Source organism: Mobula hypostoma, chromosome 9, assembly GCF_963921235.1.
Source record: "Mobula hypostoma chromosome 9, sMobHyp1.1, whole genome shotgun sequence".
Lineage (NCBI taxonomy): Eukaryota > Metazoa > Chordata > Chondrichthyes > Myliobatiformes > Myliobatidae > Mobula > Mobula hypostoma.
The window spans coordinates 7,410,547-7,426,907 of NC_086105.1; the positions used below are offsets into that span (position 1 = coordinate 7,410,547).

Sequence of the window (16,361 nt, forward strand, 5' to 3'; positions counted from 1 at the left end):
TAAAGTTAAAGGAATTTTTGTCAAATTTGTATAGTCTTTATTTGTATTGTCCCTTGTAGTCCTAGACAGCTTTTTGGATAATGGCTACTAGAACAATGAAAATGTTTGCTAACATAATATGACAAACGAGAGATCATTGCAACGGTTTGGGAAATTGTCAGTTTTTTATACTTAAAATCAGAACTCAGTAGTGAATTTTGTGCAGCTAAATATCAATCAACTCTGTAACTAGAAAGCATAAATTTGGGTGTGATTGCAGAGGGAATAATAAAACCAAGATGTCTGAGGAAAAGGCAACAGGTTAATTTGAAATGGGCTAATATTTTTTCAAGAATTTTGAGAAAATGACCAGTACAGTTTAGTTGTCTGGTGCAAATTGTCCAGGGTGTCCATTGTCCATTCCTTAACTTTTAAACTCCATAAAAAATTTTTAGGTTGACTAGGGCTTTTGCTTTTGGGTGTATGTTAAGATGGTATGATTGTGGGAAGCTGTGTCTGAAAGTTAAATAGTAATAGTAGCATAAATACTAGAGTGTGGATTTATAAATGGGTTTACATTTGAATGAGACTACAGCTATTGTAAGAATTCATTCAGGTGGATTCCTAGAGTAACTCAATATCAAAGTTCTCTGATACTGTGAATAATATTTCAAAAAAAAGGATCTGAGAAAAAATTAATTGTTCTGGTGTTTTAGTATTATGGAAATTCTATTAGATTGATGTTTCAGGGTATTCACCAGTCTTCACAAGTCCATAAGACATATGAGCAGAATTAGGACATTTGGCCCATCGAGTCTGCTCTGCCATTTGATCAGAACTGATTTATTATTCCCTCTAAATCCCATTCTCCTGCCTTCTCTCCATAACCTTTGACACCTACTAATCAAAATCTTATCAATTCCACAAATCCACCACCTTCTGACGAAAGGAATCCCTCTTCATCTCTGTTCTGGGCTATCCTGTCCAGGGCAGCACAAGTAGCATAGCTGTTAGCATTCTGCTTCACAGCGCTAGTGATATTGGGGTTCAATTCTCACCACTCTGTATTAGGAGTTTGTATGTTCTCCCTGTGCCTGGGTGGGTTTCAAACAGTTGCTCTCATTTTCCCTCACGTTCCAAAGATGTGAGGGATAGGGTTAGTAAGCTATGGCCTGCTATGTTGGTGCAGAAGGCTGGTGACACTTGCAGGTTACCCCCAGCACATCATCAGACAGTGTCAGACATTGACACAAACAACACATTTCACTATATGTTTTGATGTACGTTTGACAAATAAAGCTAATCTTTAAAGAGATGTCCTTTTATTCTGAGACTGTGTCCTCTGGTCCTAGACTCTCACGCTGCTGGAAATGCCCTCTTCAAGTCCACTCTAGGCCTATCAACAAGATTTCCAACCCCATCCTTCTAATCATCAATGAGTGTGTGTCCACAGCCATGAAAAGTTCTTCATAAACCTTCCTTTCATCCCTGGGATCATTCTCACAAACCTCTGGATACTGTCCAATGCCAGCTCATCCATCCTTAATGGGGCTCAAAACTACTCTCAATTCTCCAAACAAGTTCTGACCAATGCCTTATAATACTTAAGTATTATATCTTTACTTTTATATCTTAATCCTCTTGAATGCTAACATTGCATTTACCTTAGCCAGCCTGAATTTTGTCCAGTTTAGAAAACAGCCTACTCCTTTATTCCTGTATAAGTGCATGCCCATACACTTTCTTACGCTGTATTCCATCTGCTATGTCTGCCTGTTTTCTCAGTTTGTCTTAAGTCCTCTCGCAGACTTCCTACTCCTCGACTTATTGTATCATTTGCAAATTTGGCCACAGAGCCATCAATTCTGTCATCCAAATCATTAATATATAATGTGAAAATGATAGACCAACACCAACCCCCAGGAAATAGCTTGTAAACCAGTGCATTTGGACCACTGAAAGCCTCTCAGTGCCAACTTTATTAGTCATGTCTGTAGATCTCATTAATGCAAATATCTAATCAGCCAATCATGTGGCAGCAACTGCATAAAAGCATGCAGACATGGCCAAGAGTTTCAGTTGTTCACATCAAACATCAGAATAGAGAAGAAATGTGATCTAAGTAACTTTGAATGTGGAAGGATTGTTGGTGCCAGATGGGCTGTTGAGTATCTGAGAAACTGCTGATCACCTGGGGTTTTTCTAGAGTTTACAGAGAATATAACAAAAGCAGCACTTCTCTGGATGAAAACGCCCTGTTAATGAGAGGGGTCTGAGGAGAATGGCCAGACTGGTTAAGCAGACAGGAAGGTGAATAATTAACCACGTGTTACAACAGTAGTGTGCAGAAGAGCATCTCTGAATGCACAATACATCAAACCTTGCAGTGGGTGGACTACATAAGTGGTCGCTATCAGGTACAGGAGGTACCTAATAAAGTGGCCACTTAGTTTATCTCAAATGCTTGTGCTTTTGAGCCTGCTGTGTTGTTTCAGCTTGCTTGTTTTGCAAATGCTTCCCTTAACTGATTTGCTTATCATCCAAGTTCTTCCAGTTAAGTGAAAATATTTGACCTAAGTGAAGTGATATCTTCAGCAATTTACTATTTGATGGATTGAACACTTCAGAATTCTGTTTGTTGGTTTGCTCTTTACATCCAGTACAGAGGTGAAATTCAAATATAAAACAGAATCCAAGGACTGCCAACGTATAAACTTTTTTTCCTCTGATTTGCTTTTTTTAAAATAATTGCTTCAAAGTAATTCAAAACCAAATTACAAACATTAAAAAATATTGTTTTAACTTGTCCTAACATGTATATCTATTTGTAGTGGTCCTGTTAGTCCCAACTTTCTGCAGTGCTATTATCAGTTAAATTGTTTGTATTGAATGGTAACCTGGGATTTGTGTTGATTAACTCCCTGGAATTGGAGATAATTTATCCAGTCAGAACCTGAAAGAAAGCCTAGGCTAACAAGTTCAACATGCAATTGAATGGAAACTGTGCAGCAACTTTTGCAGTTTAAGGAAGTACAAATAAACGATTATGATTGCGGTTAGAGGTGAAATCATTTTCTATGTTGGCAATGTCGTATTATAAATTTTCTCATGCTATAACTGATCTGCAACAATTCGTGGGCTTAATTCAAAGCTATTTATCCTGCAGCCTGCCAAGAATTTTGGTTAAGAGCGAAGTACTTTAATGGCTTATTGTAATCAAGTACAATAGGAATTTGTGTTCCTATCTACACGGTAGAACACGAGTAATTTTCCTCTGCAATTCTGCCATCTAACGTTTTTGCAAAAATGGGGTAACATAAAAATTTTGGCTTGCTTGAACTTGTCAGTTCATATGAATTACAGTTTTAGTTATTAATGTAAAAGGATTTCTGTTTGAATTTCCAAAAACTTTGGGGGGAAAATAGAAACAATTATAAGAACAAAATGTTATATGCCCAGTGTGAAGGGCTAGTTTTGCATTCTTGTCAGGTTTGTATGATAATGAGCATAGTTTCTAAATAAGGAAATGTGAGTAATGTTGCTGGCATTCCTAAAAACTAAACATGGCAACCCAGATCTAGGTGACCTTGTTTTTATCTTCATTTAAACTTGTTTTTGGATGGCTGCAAGGTTTATCTGCCATATATTCCCTTTATTATATCTTAGCTCTATTGGGATTAGTGATGTAATTTGAGTTTGATGTTTACACTTCAAATGAGTTTGATTCCAATGCATCATGACAACGGATTCATCAAAAAGATGCTGTTGAAGAAATAGATGAAAAGTGATCGATTGCCTAACATCAATATGAAGAATTACACAATGTATGCGAACAAATATAGACCCCTCCCCCAGCTGCCTATCACCTCCCTCATGGTTCCGCCTCCTACTAGCCGTTGTGTTTTCCCCTATTCCTTCTTCATCTTTCCTGCTTCCTCTTCCCCACCCCTTTATCTTTCCCCTTACTGGTTTTTCACCTGGAACCTACCAGCCTTCTCCTTCCAACCCTCCCTCCACCTTCTTTATAGGGCTTCTGCCCCCTCCTTCTTCAGTCCTGACGAAGGGTTCTGGCCCGAAACGTTGACTCATCGTTTCCACGGATGCTGCCCGACCTGCTGAGTTCCTCCAGCGTGTTGTGAGTGTTGCTTTGACCCCAGCATCTGCAGAGTATTTTGTGTTTAAATATAGTACATGCATGGCCAGGCCCATGAAGTTTCAAAAGGTGAGATGATGGTATCCTTAATATTTTCGCCACCCAACAGTATCCTACTTTATTGAAACCGTGAGGATTTAGCAGCCTTGAAGGACAAGGTTAATGAAAATTGTAAGGTCCTTTTAACATTAAGCCGCACATTATATGTAAAGAAAAATGGAAATGCTATTATTAGGTAACTAACTGCATTTTTGTGGTCATATGATGACCAAATGGAAGTTGGGGGCAATTTACGAATCCTTAAGTGTTTGGGAATGCTTCTGCAAAGTAATTGACGCCCCTCCCCCTCCCCGAGGTCTTTCTCTTGTTGGTTGAGCAGAGAGAGGATGTTAGTTTTATGGGTGACTTAGATGAGTCGCTGAAGAGCATTTGAAAAACACCCCGTGTAGTTATTGGCCGTTTCAGTCAATAAAAGCAGCTTTATGTTGTAACCCGTTAACGATGGTCACATATGCTGCAGTGATGTCTGACCTGTAAACCTTAGTTATGTGTCCACTTGCCTCCAATCCAATTGAGGTTTTCGAGGGCGTTACAAGCACTGTTCGTTTAAGAAGGATGTCCTGTTTCAAATATTTTTTGTTAAATTAATGAAGTCTCGATTCATACAACGAAGGGATGTTAAAAGAAAATGGATCATCAGTGGTCCTGGTGGGAGTTGGGGTTTGTGGCTGTTTATGTGATGTAAACCGCCATATTGATTGCAATGAACAACAGCAGGTCAACACAATTTGCTAATGGTTATCAGGTAAGCATTATTTTTAACAAACTATTTTGATTGCAAAAATCATTCAACTGAATCAAACATGCAGATTACCCACCGTGTTTAAGGTTATGAATCATTACCTTAAGAAGTAGAAGCATGTTTCTAAGTACATTGATAGGGATCATAAAATAAATTTTATTCTGTTTTAGCCAGTGCACACTGAAAATATTTTGCAGTAATAATATTATCTGAAAAATAATCAAGGCCAGATGAGCTAAAATTAGATCTGCTCTGCAGCTCAAATCTTTGGTGCTGATGTTGCGAAAAACTTTTAAACATATCACTGCCAGAAGGATATGTTTAATTACTTCTTTCTGTACTGTAGATAACTTTGCAATTCATTTGGCTTCAGATATGGGAAGGATTTGGTTCACACACGACTGAATACGTGTAGTGTTTGGCCTATACGGACACTTAAAAACTAATTCAGTTTAGGCATGAATTTGTACTGATCAGCAAACTCGCACCACCAGGTTCAACAACAGTTACTACTCCACAACTATCAAGTTCTTAAACAAATGTCGAAAGAAGCTACAGAAAATTGTAAAATTAGTCAGCTTCATCTTGAGTATTGGCCTCCGTAGAAGCCAAAATATCTTCAAGGAGCGATGTCTCAGAAAGGCTTCCTCCATTATTAATGACCCTCATCACCCAGGACATGCTCTCTTCTCGTTGCTACCATCAGGAAGGAGGTACAGAAACCTGAAGGCACACACAGCGATTTAGGAACAGCTTCTTCCCCTCTGCCATCCGATTCCTAAACGGACATTGAAGCAGTGAACATGGCCTCACTTTTTTATTATTTCTGTTTTTTGTACTATTTTTAATTTAACTAATATACATACATATATAATGTAATTGATTTATTTTTTCTGTATTATGTGTTGCATTGTGTGCTGCCGCTGTTAACAAATTTCACGGCATATGCCGGTGATATTAAACTTGATTCTGATTTATTTGCCTATTCATTGATCTCACTTTAAGGACTCATTATTTTGTTATCTCATGTTGTCGTTATTTATTTATATTGGCATTTACACAGTTTGTTGTCTTCTGCACTCTGGTTGATCTTTCATGTATCCTGTTACAGTTGCTATTCTATGGATTTGCGCAGTATGTCCGCAGCAACGTGAATCTCAGGATTGTATAAGGTGACATGTATGTACTTTGATAATAAAATTTACTTTTAAATTATTTTTAAATGAAGTATGACTACGTTATGAACTTTGAACACTAATGGTAGTATAGGTACACTAGCACCTGCTGAAAGAGACGAAAATTGCGGTTCTAATACTATGAAGTGCCTCAAATTCTGTCCTGACGTGAATGCGCGGAGAATTAGGGCGCAAGAGAACTGCGAAGTGGCCTGGTACTTAGCATGGAGCTATAGAAGAGCGACGATTTTTGTAGCTCAGGGTCGTACCCAACCCCTCCCGCCCATTTTTAAAAAAACGCCCGCTCCAGCTGCGCGCGAACCCCTACCTCTGCTTCTCGGCCGTCACCCCAGAGCTCAGTGGGGCTTCATAATAGGAAGCTCAAGCACCTGCTGATTATAGTCCTACCCTCACTGCCTCCTCTTGGATGTGTCGCCCTCTTTCTCTCTCTGCTGGGTTGTAAAGCTCAGCCCAGCCGAGAGATCTCCCTTTGGCTGCCGTAGTGGAATCTCCGGGCTTTGGGAGAGTTGCGCCAGTAAAGAATGAACGGCGAGGCCAGCAGCTGCCATCACATCCAACAGGCAGTAATGAGGAGATCTTAGGGTCATTTGTCAAACTCCTCACCAGAGATGACCCCCTCCCCACCGCCACTCACTGTGTCACTCTGCAGGCCACTTTCAGTCCCACATTTCAGTGCAGCCCCGGCCGACTCGATATCAACGCTCACATCGCGCCGATGCCCAATATTCATCAGGTTCCCAACAGCGGTTTCACCGTCTTTTTACCGATCCCATTAGCGTAGGAAGGCACTAGAGAGAAAGGAATGATCCCTTTTGAAAAGATTCTTTTATGTACTTTGGTGGGGAGGGGTTCGGTGCGGGCCACCTTAGGAAAAGCAAAGACACGTCGAAGTAGTGCACAGGCTTTGTTCTGAGTTTGTATTTTGAACTACTGTACTACTAAGAAACTTAAATTCAGATTGGGTATCAGTTGAAGCATTCACGAGAGATAACAACTCCTTCCCCGTAATCCCCTCTCAAAATTTAAATTCCCAACACCCAAGTAATACAGGCAGATGCAGCTGTCTGCCGCCACCTTTTTAAATTGGAAGCAAAAATCAGGGCACAAGTGACTGCAGTATTGGGCAACATCTGTATCGGGAAATGATCAGTTGACTTTACCGGGAGACCCAAAATGCTGTCTGTCCATTTTCCTCCTCAGATGCTGCCTGACCTGCTGAGCTCCTCTGGTAATTTGCCATTATTCTCTGGCAAAGCAAATCTGAATTGGCTGGTGCGGTGGAGAGGAAGTAAATTTTCCCAAAACACTGCCTCGTTTGAAACAAAAATGAAGTTCTAAGCTTGCTCGCAAGTAATTTATAATTTGTGGAGTGAAACGCATTTCCACGTTGAACACCAGGAAGATTGCTTATTATTTGTATGCAGAGAGGGATCAGATTCAAAGCTGGCCTTTACACTCCGAGGTCTCATTTCCTGTGGAAACCGTTTTATTTCAAGCCATTGCCACGGGAGCAGCCTAATTCTCGTTGGAATAGGAGTTTAGCGGGATTTTATCTGACTTCCAGTTACTGCTACCGAAAAAAATAACTAGTTGATTATTTTAAAGTCTGATTTATGAAAGTTTTTTCCCCCTTTGTGGGTCTGAAATGCAGGGTGAATCGTTCAGAATAGGTTTTGTGCTTTTCATCAAAGTACATCCTGTTCCCGATAGCAGTCTTCAAGCCCCATCCGCTGAAGCAGATGATTAACTACGTACTGTTACATATTACACTTGTTATATAAAAGAAGAATAATTACTATTTTCATGCAGTCCCTTTGGACGATGTCGCTAGCAAGAATTAATGCTGACAAAGACGGAATAATGAGACCGGGGGCCCGGGACGGCACCTATTGCTCCACGCGAGCCAAGATATCTCTTCCTACATTAACATTTCTTATTCCTTTCATCTAGCCTCTCCCCTTATAATCGTCTCAGCCCTTGTTGTGGAAACAGGTTTTGCGCTGTAAACAGCTATCCAGAGGAGCATAGATGTATTTACAATTTCTACACGTATTGCATAATTAAACAGTATATGAAGCCTGCAAATTGCCTTTCGTTGGCGCCACTTTGGTTCCCGTTGTTTTTACTCTCGCACCGAGTCAGAATCCTTATTAAGTTCACTTTTCCCTGTCGTTTCAACGTCCTCGCTTTCTTCCATTTGCTCTGGCTCGTTCTCCGGTGATAATTCCTCGGTGACTTCAGGGCGATAGTCGGCCCACTTTCCCACCCTCCGGACGTCCTCGCCCACCCTGGGGCCACTCTTACACGGATTGCGATCGTATATCACCAGCTTCAGGTTTTTCATGTGGACCAGACTGGGGAAGAACTTGATCGAGTTTCGGTCCACGTCGATGATCTCCAGGCTATCGATCTCCAGTAGGACTTTAGGGAACTCAGAGAACAAGTTGCTCGAAATCCAGATGTTCTGAAGTTCCCGGAGGCGCCAGAGATCCATGGGCAGTTCTTTTAGCTGGTTACACCCTGCGTGCAAGATTCTCAGATGCTTCAGCTGCGACACCACCCTGGGGACCTCCTCGAAACAGTTCCCCTCGATCCACAGCGTTTTCAGTTCCGCCAGCGAGCTCAGTTCGGCCGGCAGGTCGCTCAGGTAGTTATTGCCCAGGTACAGGGAGGAGAGCTGGCGGAGACGGCATACCACCTGGGGCAGTTCTTTGAAACGATTGAAGTCCAGAGCCAAGATCTGCAGGCAGTTCAGCAGGTGAAGTTCGGGAGGAAGACTACTCAGATTGTTGTTACTCAGGTACAGTTTAATAAGTTCAGTGAAAGCACAGACCTGCAGCGGAAACTTCCTCAGATGTTTCCCGCTCAAATCCATCATTTTGTCCGGTGGTAGTTCCTCGATATCATCTCCCAAAAGGTAGTGCTGGCACGATTTAGACGGGAAAAAAGAAACCACGGACATTATAGCGTTTCCCATTCCAGCGTCTCCTACATCTTTCGGGAGGACTGAAATGATCCTGTCACCAGCGGTGTAAACGCAAAATGCTCGGCGCCTTTTAAGATTTCGTGAAGCTGAGCTAGCAGAGAGCTTTGCGGAGCTCGAAAGTGTTCTGATAATCGAAGTGGCGGCCGAAATGCGAGTCGAACGTGACTTTTACAGTGAGGGCTATGTAAGTTCAGCACCATCCTGAGAATCCAGCATCCAATACCATCGCCTTCCTTATCTACAGAGCTGAGTGCTGTCCTTGTGAAATATATTTGGCAAACTCAAAAATAGCAACGTATGAAGCGCACTCCCGTGAAATTATCAGTGACGAGTTGGTGATCGAGTCTGTCACAGTTGATACTCGTCCTCCGACTAGCCCTCAGCGCCGCCAGATCTGGACAAAAGCACATTCAGCTTAATTTTCGCATACAGGAAATGTCGCCGTGTTACCAGGGCACCGCTTTCTAGCTAGTTGTATCTGTTTCCCAGTCTAGTGCGGCGCTTGACTGCCTGTGTGGGAACACTGACCTCAATATCTGGCAAAGGCAGAGGAGGAATTCATCTCAGTTCTGCTTCATGTCATCTTATTCTGAGCACGGGCTTGCTGTGCTTTCTTAGTACTTGTTATCTTGGCTGTAGTCCAGCTATTTATCTTCCATCCCTCGTCGTCAACCACCCCCAAATGTTTCTATATTCGGGATCCATGAGAAACGAATTGACTCCAAATCCTAGGTCAGAAGAAATTGTAGACCTCGCCGCTTAGGCAACAGAATTTATTGACATCTGGAGAAAATAAAAGCACGCAAAAATCTAGCCTTATTTGGTCTTTTCTATTAACTAACAGCTCTGTTAAAATATGTGGTTAATTTATTCATGGTGATGACATATCAGATATTTTTGCAAAAGATAACCATACAGGATTCTGAGGGTTTCTTGAATAAAATAATAATTCATTTTTATTTCATTAAATTAAATTGCTTAACACTCATGTAACTGATAAGCACAGATACGTGGAATGGGTAGCTAATCCTTCAACATAACACATAAATTCAGCTCCATTCAGAGGTCAAATGTTGGTTTCAAAGTGAAGGGTTTGGAGATGACATATTTTACATTTGTACAGGGTGGTGGCGAGGTCACAACTGGAACATTCGGCACAGTTTTGGTTCCCTTATCTAAAAAATAGATACAGCAGCATCGGACCAGTCCAAAGGAGATTCACTAGGTTAATTCCTCAGTGGGGGATTGTCCAATCAAGAAAGGCCAAGCAGCACGGGTCCATTCTCTATTGTATAGAAGGGTGAAGGATCTCTTTAGTGAGACACAGACAAGCTTCAGTGGGCGTGACAGGGTTGATGTTGAGATGTTTTCACAAGTGGGAAAATCTCAAATGAAGGGGCATCTTACAAAGTAAGAGACTGGTCATTGAAAGTGACTTACTTAAACCAATCACCCCCACTGGGGTACAGGCCACCAGCAGCAGCTCACTGGAGTCCTCTGTCCTGGGCCAGCCTTTCAAATTATTGCAGGTGTAGCCCATCTTCTCCTTCCCCTCCCAAGGATAAGGTCTTTGCAGCCTCTGTAGCACTGGGTTTTTACAGGATAGTGTTGCTGGCCCAATGCCCAACCGTCCTCCTTTCGCAGCCAGGCCTGAGACCATCCATGGTGGAGTTTGTTGAAAGTGAGGTGTGTAGAAATTTCCTTGTTTCAAGTTTGGTGAATTGATGGAAACACTCTGCCTCAGAGTGGTCCAAAGGTTAAGGATCCTTAGAAGTATGGAAAAGGTCAGGTCTGGCTGGACCGCTGAGATTGGGTGAGACTAGAACTAGAGGTCATGGCTTAAGGGAGAAAAGTGAACTGCTTAAAGGGAACATGAGGGGGAACCTTTTCACTCAGAGGGTGATGAGAGTATGGAATGAGCTTCCAGCAGGCATGGTGGATACATGTTCAATTCCAACATTTAAAAGAAATGTTAAGTGTGTGTATGGGAACACTTTGGTTCCAGTGATCATAACACCATTAGTTTCAACTTGATCATGGATAAAGATAGATCTGGTCTTCAGGTTGAGGTTCTAATCTGGAAAAAGGCCAGATTTGAAGAAATGAGAAAGGATCTAAAAAGCATGGATTGGGACAGGTTGTTCTCTGGTGAGGATGTGATTGGTAAGTGGGAGGCCTTCAAAGGAGAAATTTTGAGAGTGCAGAGTTTGTATGTTCCTGTCAGGATTAAAGGCAAAGTGAATAAGAATAAGGAACCTTGGTTCTCAAGGGATATTGGGACTCTGATAAAGAAGAAGAGAGAGATGTATGACATGTATAGGAAACAGGGAGCAAATAGGTGCTTGAGGAGTATAAAAAGAGCAAAAAAAAACTTAATAAAGAAATCAGGAGGGCTAAAAAAGACATGAGGTTGCTTTGGCAGTCAAGGTGAAGGATAATCCAAAGAGCTTCTACAGGTATATTAAGAGCAAAATGATAGTAAGGGATAAAATTGGACCGCTTGAAGATCAGAGTGGTCAGCTATGTATGGAACCAAAAGAAATGGAGGAGATCTTACATGGGTTTTTTGTCTGTATTTACTATGGAAACTGGCATGGAGTCAATGGAAATAAGGCAAACAAGTAGTGAGGTCATGGAATCTATACAGATTGAGGAGGAGGAGGTGCTTGCTATCTTGAGGCAAATCAGAGTAGATAAATCCCCAGGACTTGACAGGGTTTCCCCTCGGACCTTGAAGGAGACTAGTGTTGAAATTGCAGGGGTCCTGGCAGATATATTTAAGATGTCGGTATCTACGGGTGAGGTGCCAGAGGACTGGAGGATAGCTCATGTTGTTCCGTTGTTTAAAAAAGGATCAAAAAGTAATCCGGGAAGTTATAGGCCGGTAAATTTGTCGTCAGTAGTAAGTAAATTATTGGAAGGAGTACTAAGAGATAGGATCTACAAGTATTTGGATGGACAGGGACTTATTAGAGAGAGTCAACATGGCTTTGTGCATAGTAGGTCACGTTTAACAAATCTAATTTTTTGAGGAGGCTACCAGGAAAGTGGATAAAGGGAAAGCAGTGGATGTTGTCTACATGGACTTCAGTAAGGCCTTTGACAAGGTCCCGCATAGGAGGTTAGTTAGGAAGATTCAGTCGCTAGGTATACATGGAGAGGTAGTAAATTGGATTAGACATTGGCTCAATGGAAGAAGCCAAAGAGTGGTAGTAGAAAATTGCTTCTCTGAGTGGAGGCCTGTGACTAGTGGTGCACCACAGGGATCAGTGCTGGGTCCATTGTTATTTGTCATCTATATCAATGATCTGGATGATAATGTGGTAAGTTGGATCAGCAAATTTGCTGATGATACAAAGATTGGAGGTGTAGTAGACAGTGAGAAAGGTTTTCAGAGCCTGCAGAGGGACTTGGACCAGCTGGAAAAATGGGCTGAAAAATGGCAGATGGAGTTTAATACAGACAAGTGTGAGGTATTGCACGTTGGAAGGACAAACCAAGGTAGAACATACAGGGTTAATGGTAAGTCACTGAGGAGTGCAGTAGAACAGAGGGATCTGGGAATACAGATACAAAATTCCCTAAAAGTGGCGTCGCAGGTAGAGAGGGTCGTAAAGAGGGCTTTTGGTGCATTGGCCTTTATAAATCAAAGTATTGAGTATAAGAGTTGGAATGTTATGGTGAGGTTGTATAAGGCATTGGTGAGGCAGAATTTGGAGTATTGTGTGCAGTTTTGGTCACCAAATTACAGGAAGGATATTAATATAGTTGAAAGAGTGCAGAGAAGGTTTACAAGGATGTTGCCGGGACTTGAGAAACACAGTTACAGAGAAAGGTTGAATAGGTTAGGACTTTATTCCCTGGAGTGTAGAAGAATGAGGGGAGATTTGATAGAGATATATAAAATTATGATGGGTATAGATAGAGTGAATGCAAGCAGGCCTTTTCCACTGAGGCAAGGGGAGAAAAAAACCAGAGGACATGGGTTAAGGGTGAGGGGGGAAAAGTTTAAAGGGAACATGGGGGGGGGCTTCACACAGAGAGTGGTGGGAGTATGGAATGAGCTGCCAGATGAAGTGGTAAGTGCGAGCTCACTTTTAACATTTAAGAAAAACTTGGACAGGTACATGGATGAGAGGTGTATGGAAGGATATGAACCAGGTGCAGGTCAGTGGGACTTGGCAGAAAAATGGTTCGGCACAGCCAAGAAGGGCCAAAAGGCCTTTTTCTGTGCTGTAATGTTCTATGGTTCTGTGGTTCTAAGTTTGGATAGGATGGATGTGGAGATCTATAGCTGGATGCAGGTCATTGGAACTGGGCAAGTTAATAGTTTGGCTCTGACTAGATGGGCCAAAAGGTCCATTTTGGTGCTGCAGAAATCTATGATTCTCTGGTTCACATGTTAAAGTTCCAAGTTGGGGCAAGGCATATTCTAGCAGCTTTCAACAGAACCCACAAAAGTTGGTTGGAGTAGGTTATTTGCAGGCAAGCGGCATCCAGAAAATGGAGACTTTTAAAAGAGAGACAAGAGCTCACTGTATTAGAGCAAGTCAATCAATAGTATTTGAAGATTATGTATCACATGACACAAAGTTAGGATAATAGGTCCTTTTTAAGGCTGCTATTTTCTTGGAGTGTGCTTTGAAAATGTTGGCATCAAATTTCTTTTTTTGGGCATGGTCAAAGCTATATTGAACTGGGAACACAAGGAAATCTGCAGATGCTGGAATTTCAAGCAACACACGTAAAAGTTGCTGGTGAACGCAGCAGGCCAGGCAGCATCTCTAGGGAGAGGTACAGTTGATGTTTCTGGCCGAGACCCTTCGTCAGGACTATCTGAAAGAAGAGCTGGTAAGAGATTTGAAAGTAGGAGGGGGAGGGGGAGATCCGAAATGATAGGAGAAGACATGAGGGGGAGGGATGGCACCAAGAGCTGGAAATTTAAAAGGGATATGAGAGGATCATGGGACAGGAGGCCTAGGGAGAAAGGAAGGTGGGGGGGGGGGAACCAGAGGATGGGCAAGGGGTATAGTGAGGGGGACAGAGGGGGAAAAAGACGATCCTCTCATATCCCTTTTGCCAATCACCTGTCCAGCTCTTGACTCCATCCCTCCCCCTCCTGTCTTCTCCTATCATTTTGGATCTTCCCCTCCCCCTCCCACTTTCAAATCTCTTACTAGCTCTTCCTTCAGTTAGTCCTGACAAAGGGTCTCGGTCCGAAACGTCGACTGTACCTCTTCCTAGAGATGCTGCCATTGAACTGGGAAGGTGTTTTATTTATTGCTGAAATAAGTACAGGGAATGAAGAAAAATAAAAATGCTGTAAATCTAAAATAGAATCAGAAAATATTCAGCAGCTCAGTCCACGTTTATGGGAAGAGAGACAAAGGCAGTATTTCAGTTTGCAGACACTTTATTGGGCCATGAACAACAGGGAATTCTGAAAATACTCAGTAGGTCAAGCAACATCTAAGGAAAGAGAAACAGAGCTATCATTTCAGGTCGCTGACCATTCATTGGAATGGAATACCGGAGTGCTGATTTTACCTCTTATCCATTCTATTTTACATTTAATCCTTTCTTGACAAAATATCAATAATCATAAATCCACGACTGCTGCTTATGATAAGGCTCCTTCAAAGTAACATAGTGCCTCACAGTGTCATTAATACTCCAATATGACAAATAAGACAACTGTTTTCTACACATAAATTGATGGAGTAATTTGCAATGTTGGTTAATCTATATAATTTGGCAATGTTGGTTAACCTATATAATTTGGCTAGGACCTTGCAAGAACCCCTCTCCCTCTTCAAGTGGTACCACGAGTATCTTATATTCATATTAGATAGCAGAATGAGTAATGTTTAATAAGACCGTGCAGAGCTCCCCCAAAAAATGTTCTAGTTGATGTTAAAAACGCAAACAACAGGAATTCTGCAGATGCTGGAAATTCAAGCAACACACATCAAAGTTGCTGGTGAACGCAGCAGGCCAGGCAGCACCTCTAGGAAGAGGTACAGTCGACGTTTCAGGCTGAGACCCTTCGACAGGACTAACTGAAGGACACTCCAGATCCGATGCAGCACAACAAACAGTAGCATAGGGGTTAGCACAACACTTTACAGTGCAGGCAACCCAGGTTCAATTCCTGCCGCTGCCTCTGAGGAGTTTGTATGTTCTTCCCATGACCACATGGTTTTCCTCCGGGTGCTCCGGTTTCCTTCCACATTCCAAAGATCTACCAGTTGATAGGTTAATTGGTCATTGTAAATTGTCTAGTGATTATACTAAGATTAAAAAATGAAGAATTGCTGGGCGGTGCAGCTCAAAGGGCCAGAAGGACTATCTCAATAAATAAAAAAAACCACAATAATAATAATTGTAAAAACACAATAAATGTAAATACATAAGCTAGCTTATAGATAGATTATATGCTTATATTGATTATACATCTAAGTGACTCAAGGCTGTCCATGAGGTGACTGACGGGAAATAATAAAGTAATGGTGGAGCTAGTGGGTGGAGGTGATGATCAGCTTTACTGCTTGGGGAAAGCCTGGTGTCCTGTTGTGGATGCTACATAGTCTCCTCTCTGATGGGAGTGGGACAAACAGTACATGACAGGGTGGGTGGGATCCTTCATGATGTTACTAGCCCCTTTCCTCCACCTTTTTGTACATATGCCCTTGATGGTTGTTGACTGACCCCAGTGATGCATTGGGCAGCTTTGACTGCCCATTATAGAGCCTTAAAACTTAGAAAAGCTTGCCTAACTGAAATGTTTAAGTGGTTAATGATTGAACAGCTGGTGATGCTAGTCCTGTGGGTTATTGACATTCAGTGTTTTGTCCTGTCAGTACTTTGTGGACCTTAGCAAGTACATAGTACTTATCAAAATGTTCTATCAGCAGTAGTCAGTCAAGATGACCTTACCACTGAACCAACAGATATTACCAATGAAGACCAGTATCATTCATTTAGAATAGAAAAGCAGACATTTTTCTCAGGCATTCCTGAATATAAATGCAATAACAGTGTCCATCAAATTAAGTAGATAAACGAGATGCAAACTATGTCATGGACTTTAACCATGAGAGACACTGTTCTTCATCATCATTTTATTCTCCTAATGGACTTTGAGTTTCATCTGTTTTTAGAAATCATTTGAACCGGTAAATGGGCAATTTTTTCCCCCAAATGTAGACTATTATTGCATTGAAACAGATACCTATTGCCTATTAT

The 16,361-nt window shown here is 41.7% G+C and overlaps 1 protein-coding gene across 1 annotated transcript; it reads right to left on the bottom strand.

Annotated features, from left to right (window-relative positions):
• Positions 1-6: 6 nt before the first annotated feature.
• Positions 7-9,902, bottom strand: lrrc10 (leucine rich repeat containing 10). The gene has a single exon (XM_063057697.1). The coding sequence runs from the start codon at positions 9,105-9,107 to the stop codon at positions 8,253-8,255; it is 855 nt and encodes a 284-aa protein (XP_062913767.1). The 5' UTR covers positions 9,108-9,902; the 3' UTR covers positions 7-8,252.
• Positions 9,903-16,361: the final 6,459 nt, after the last annotated feature.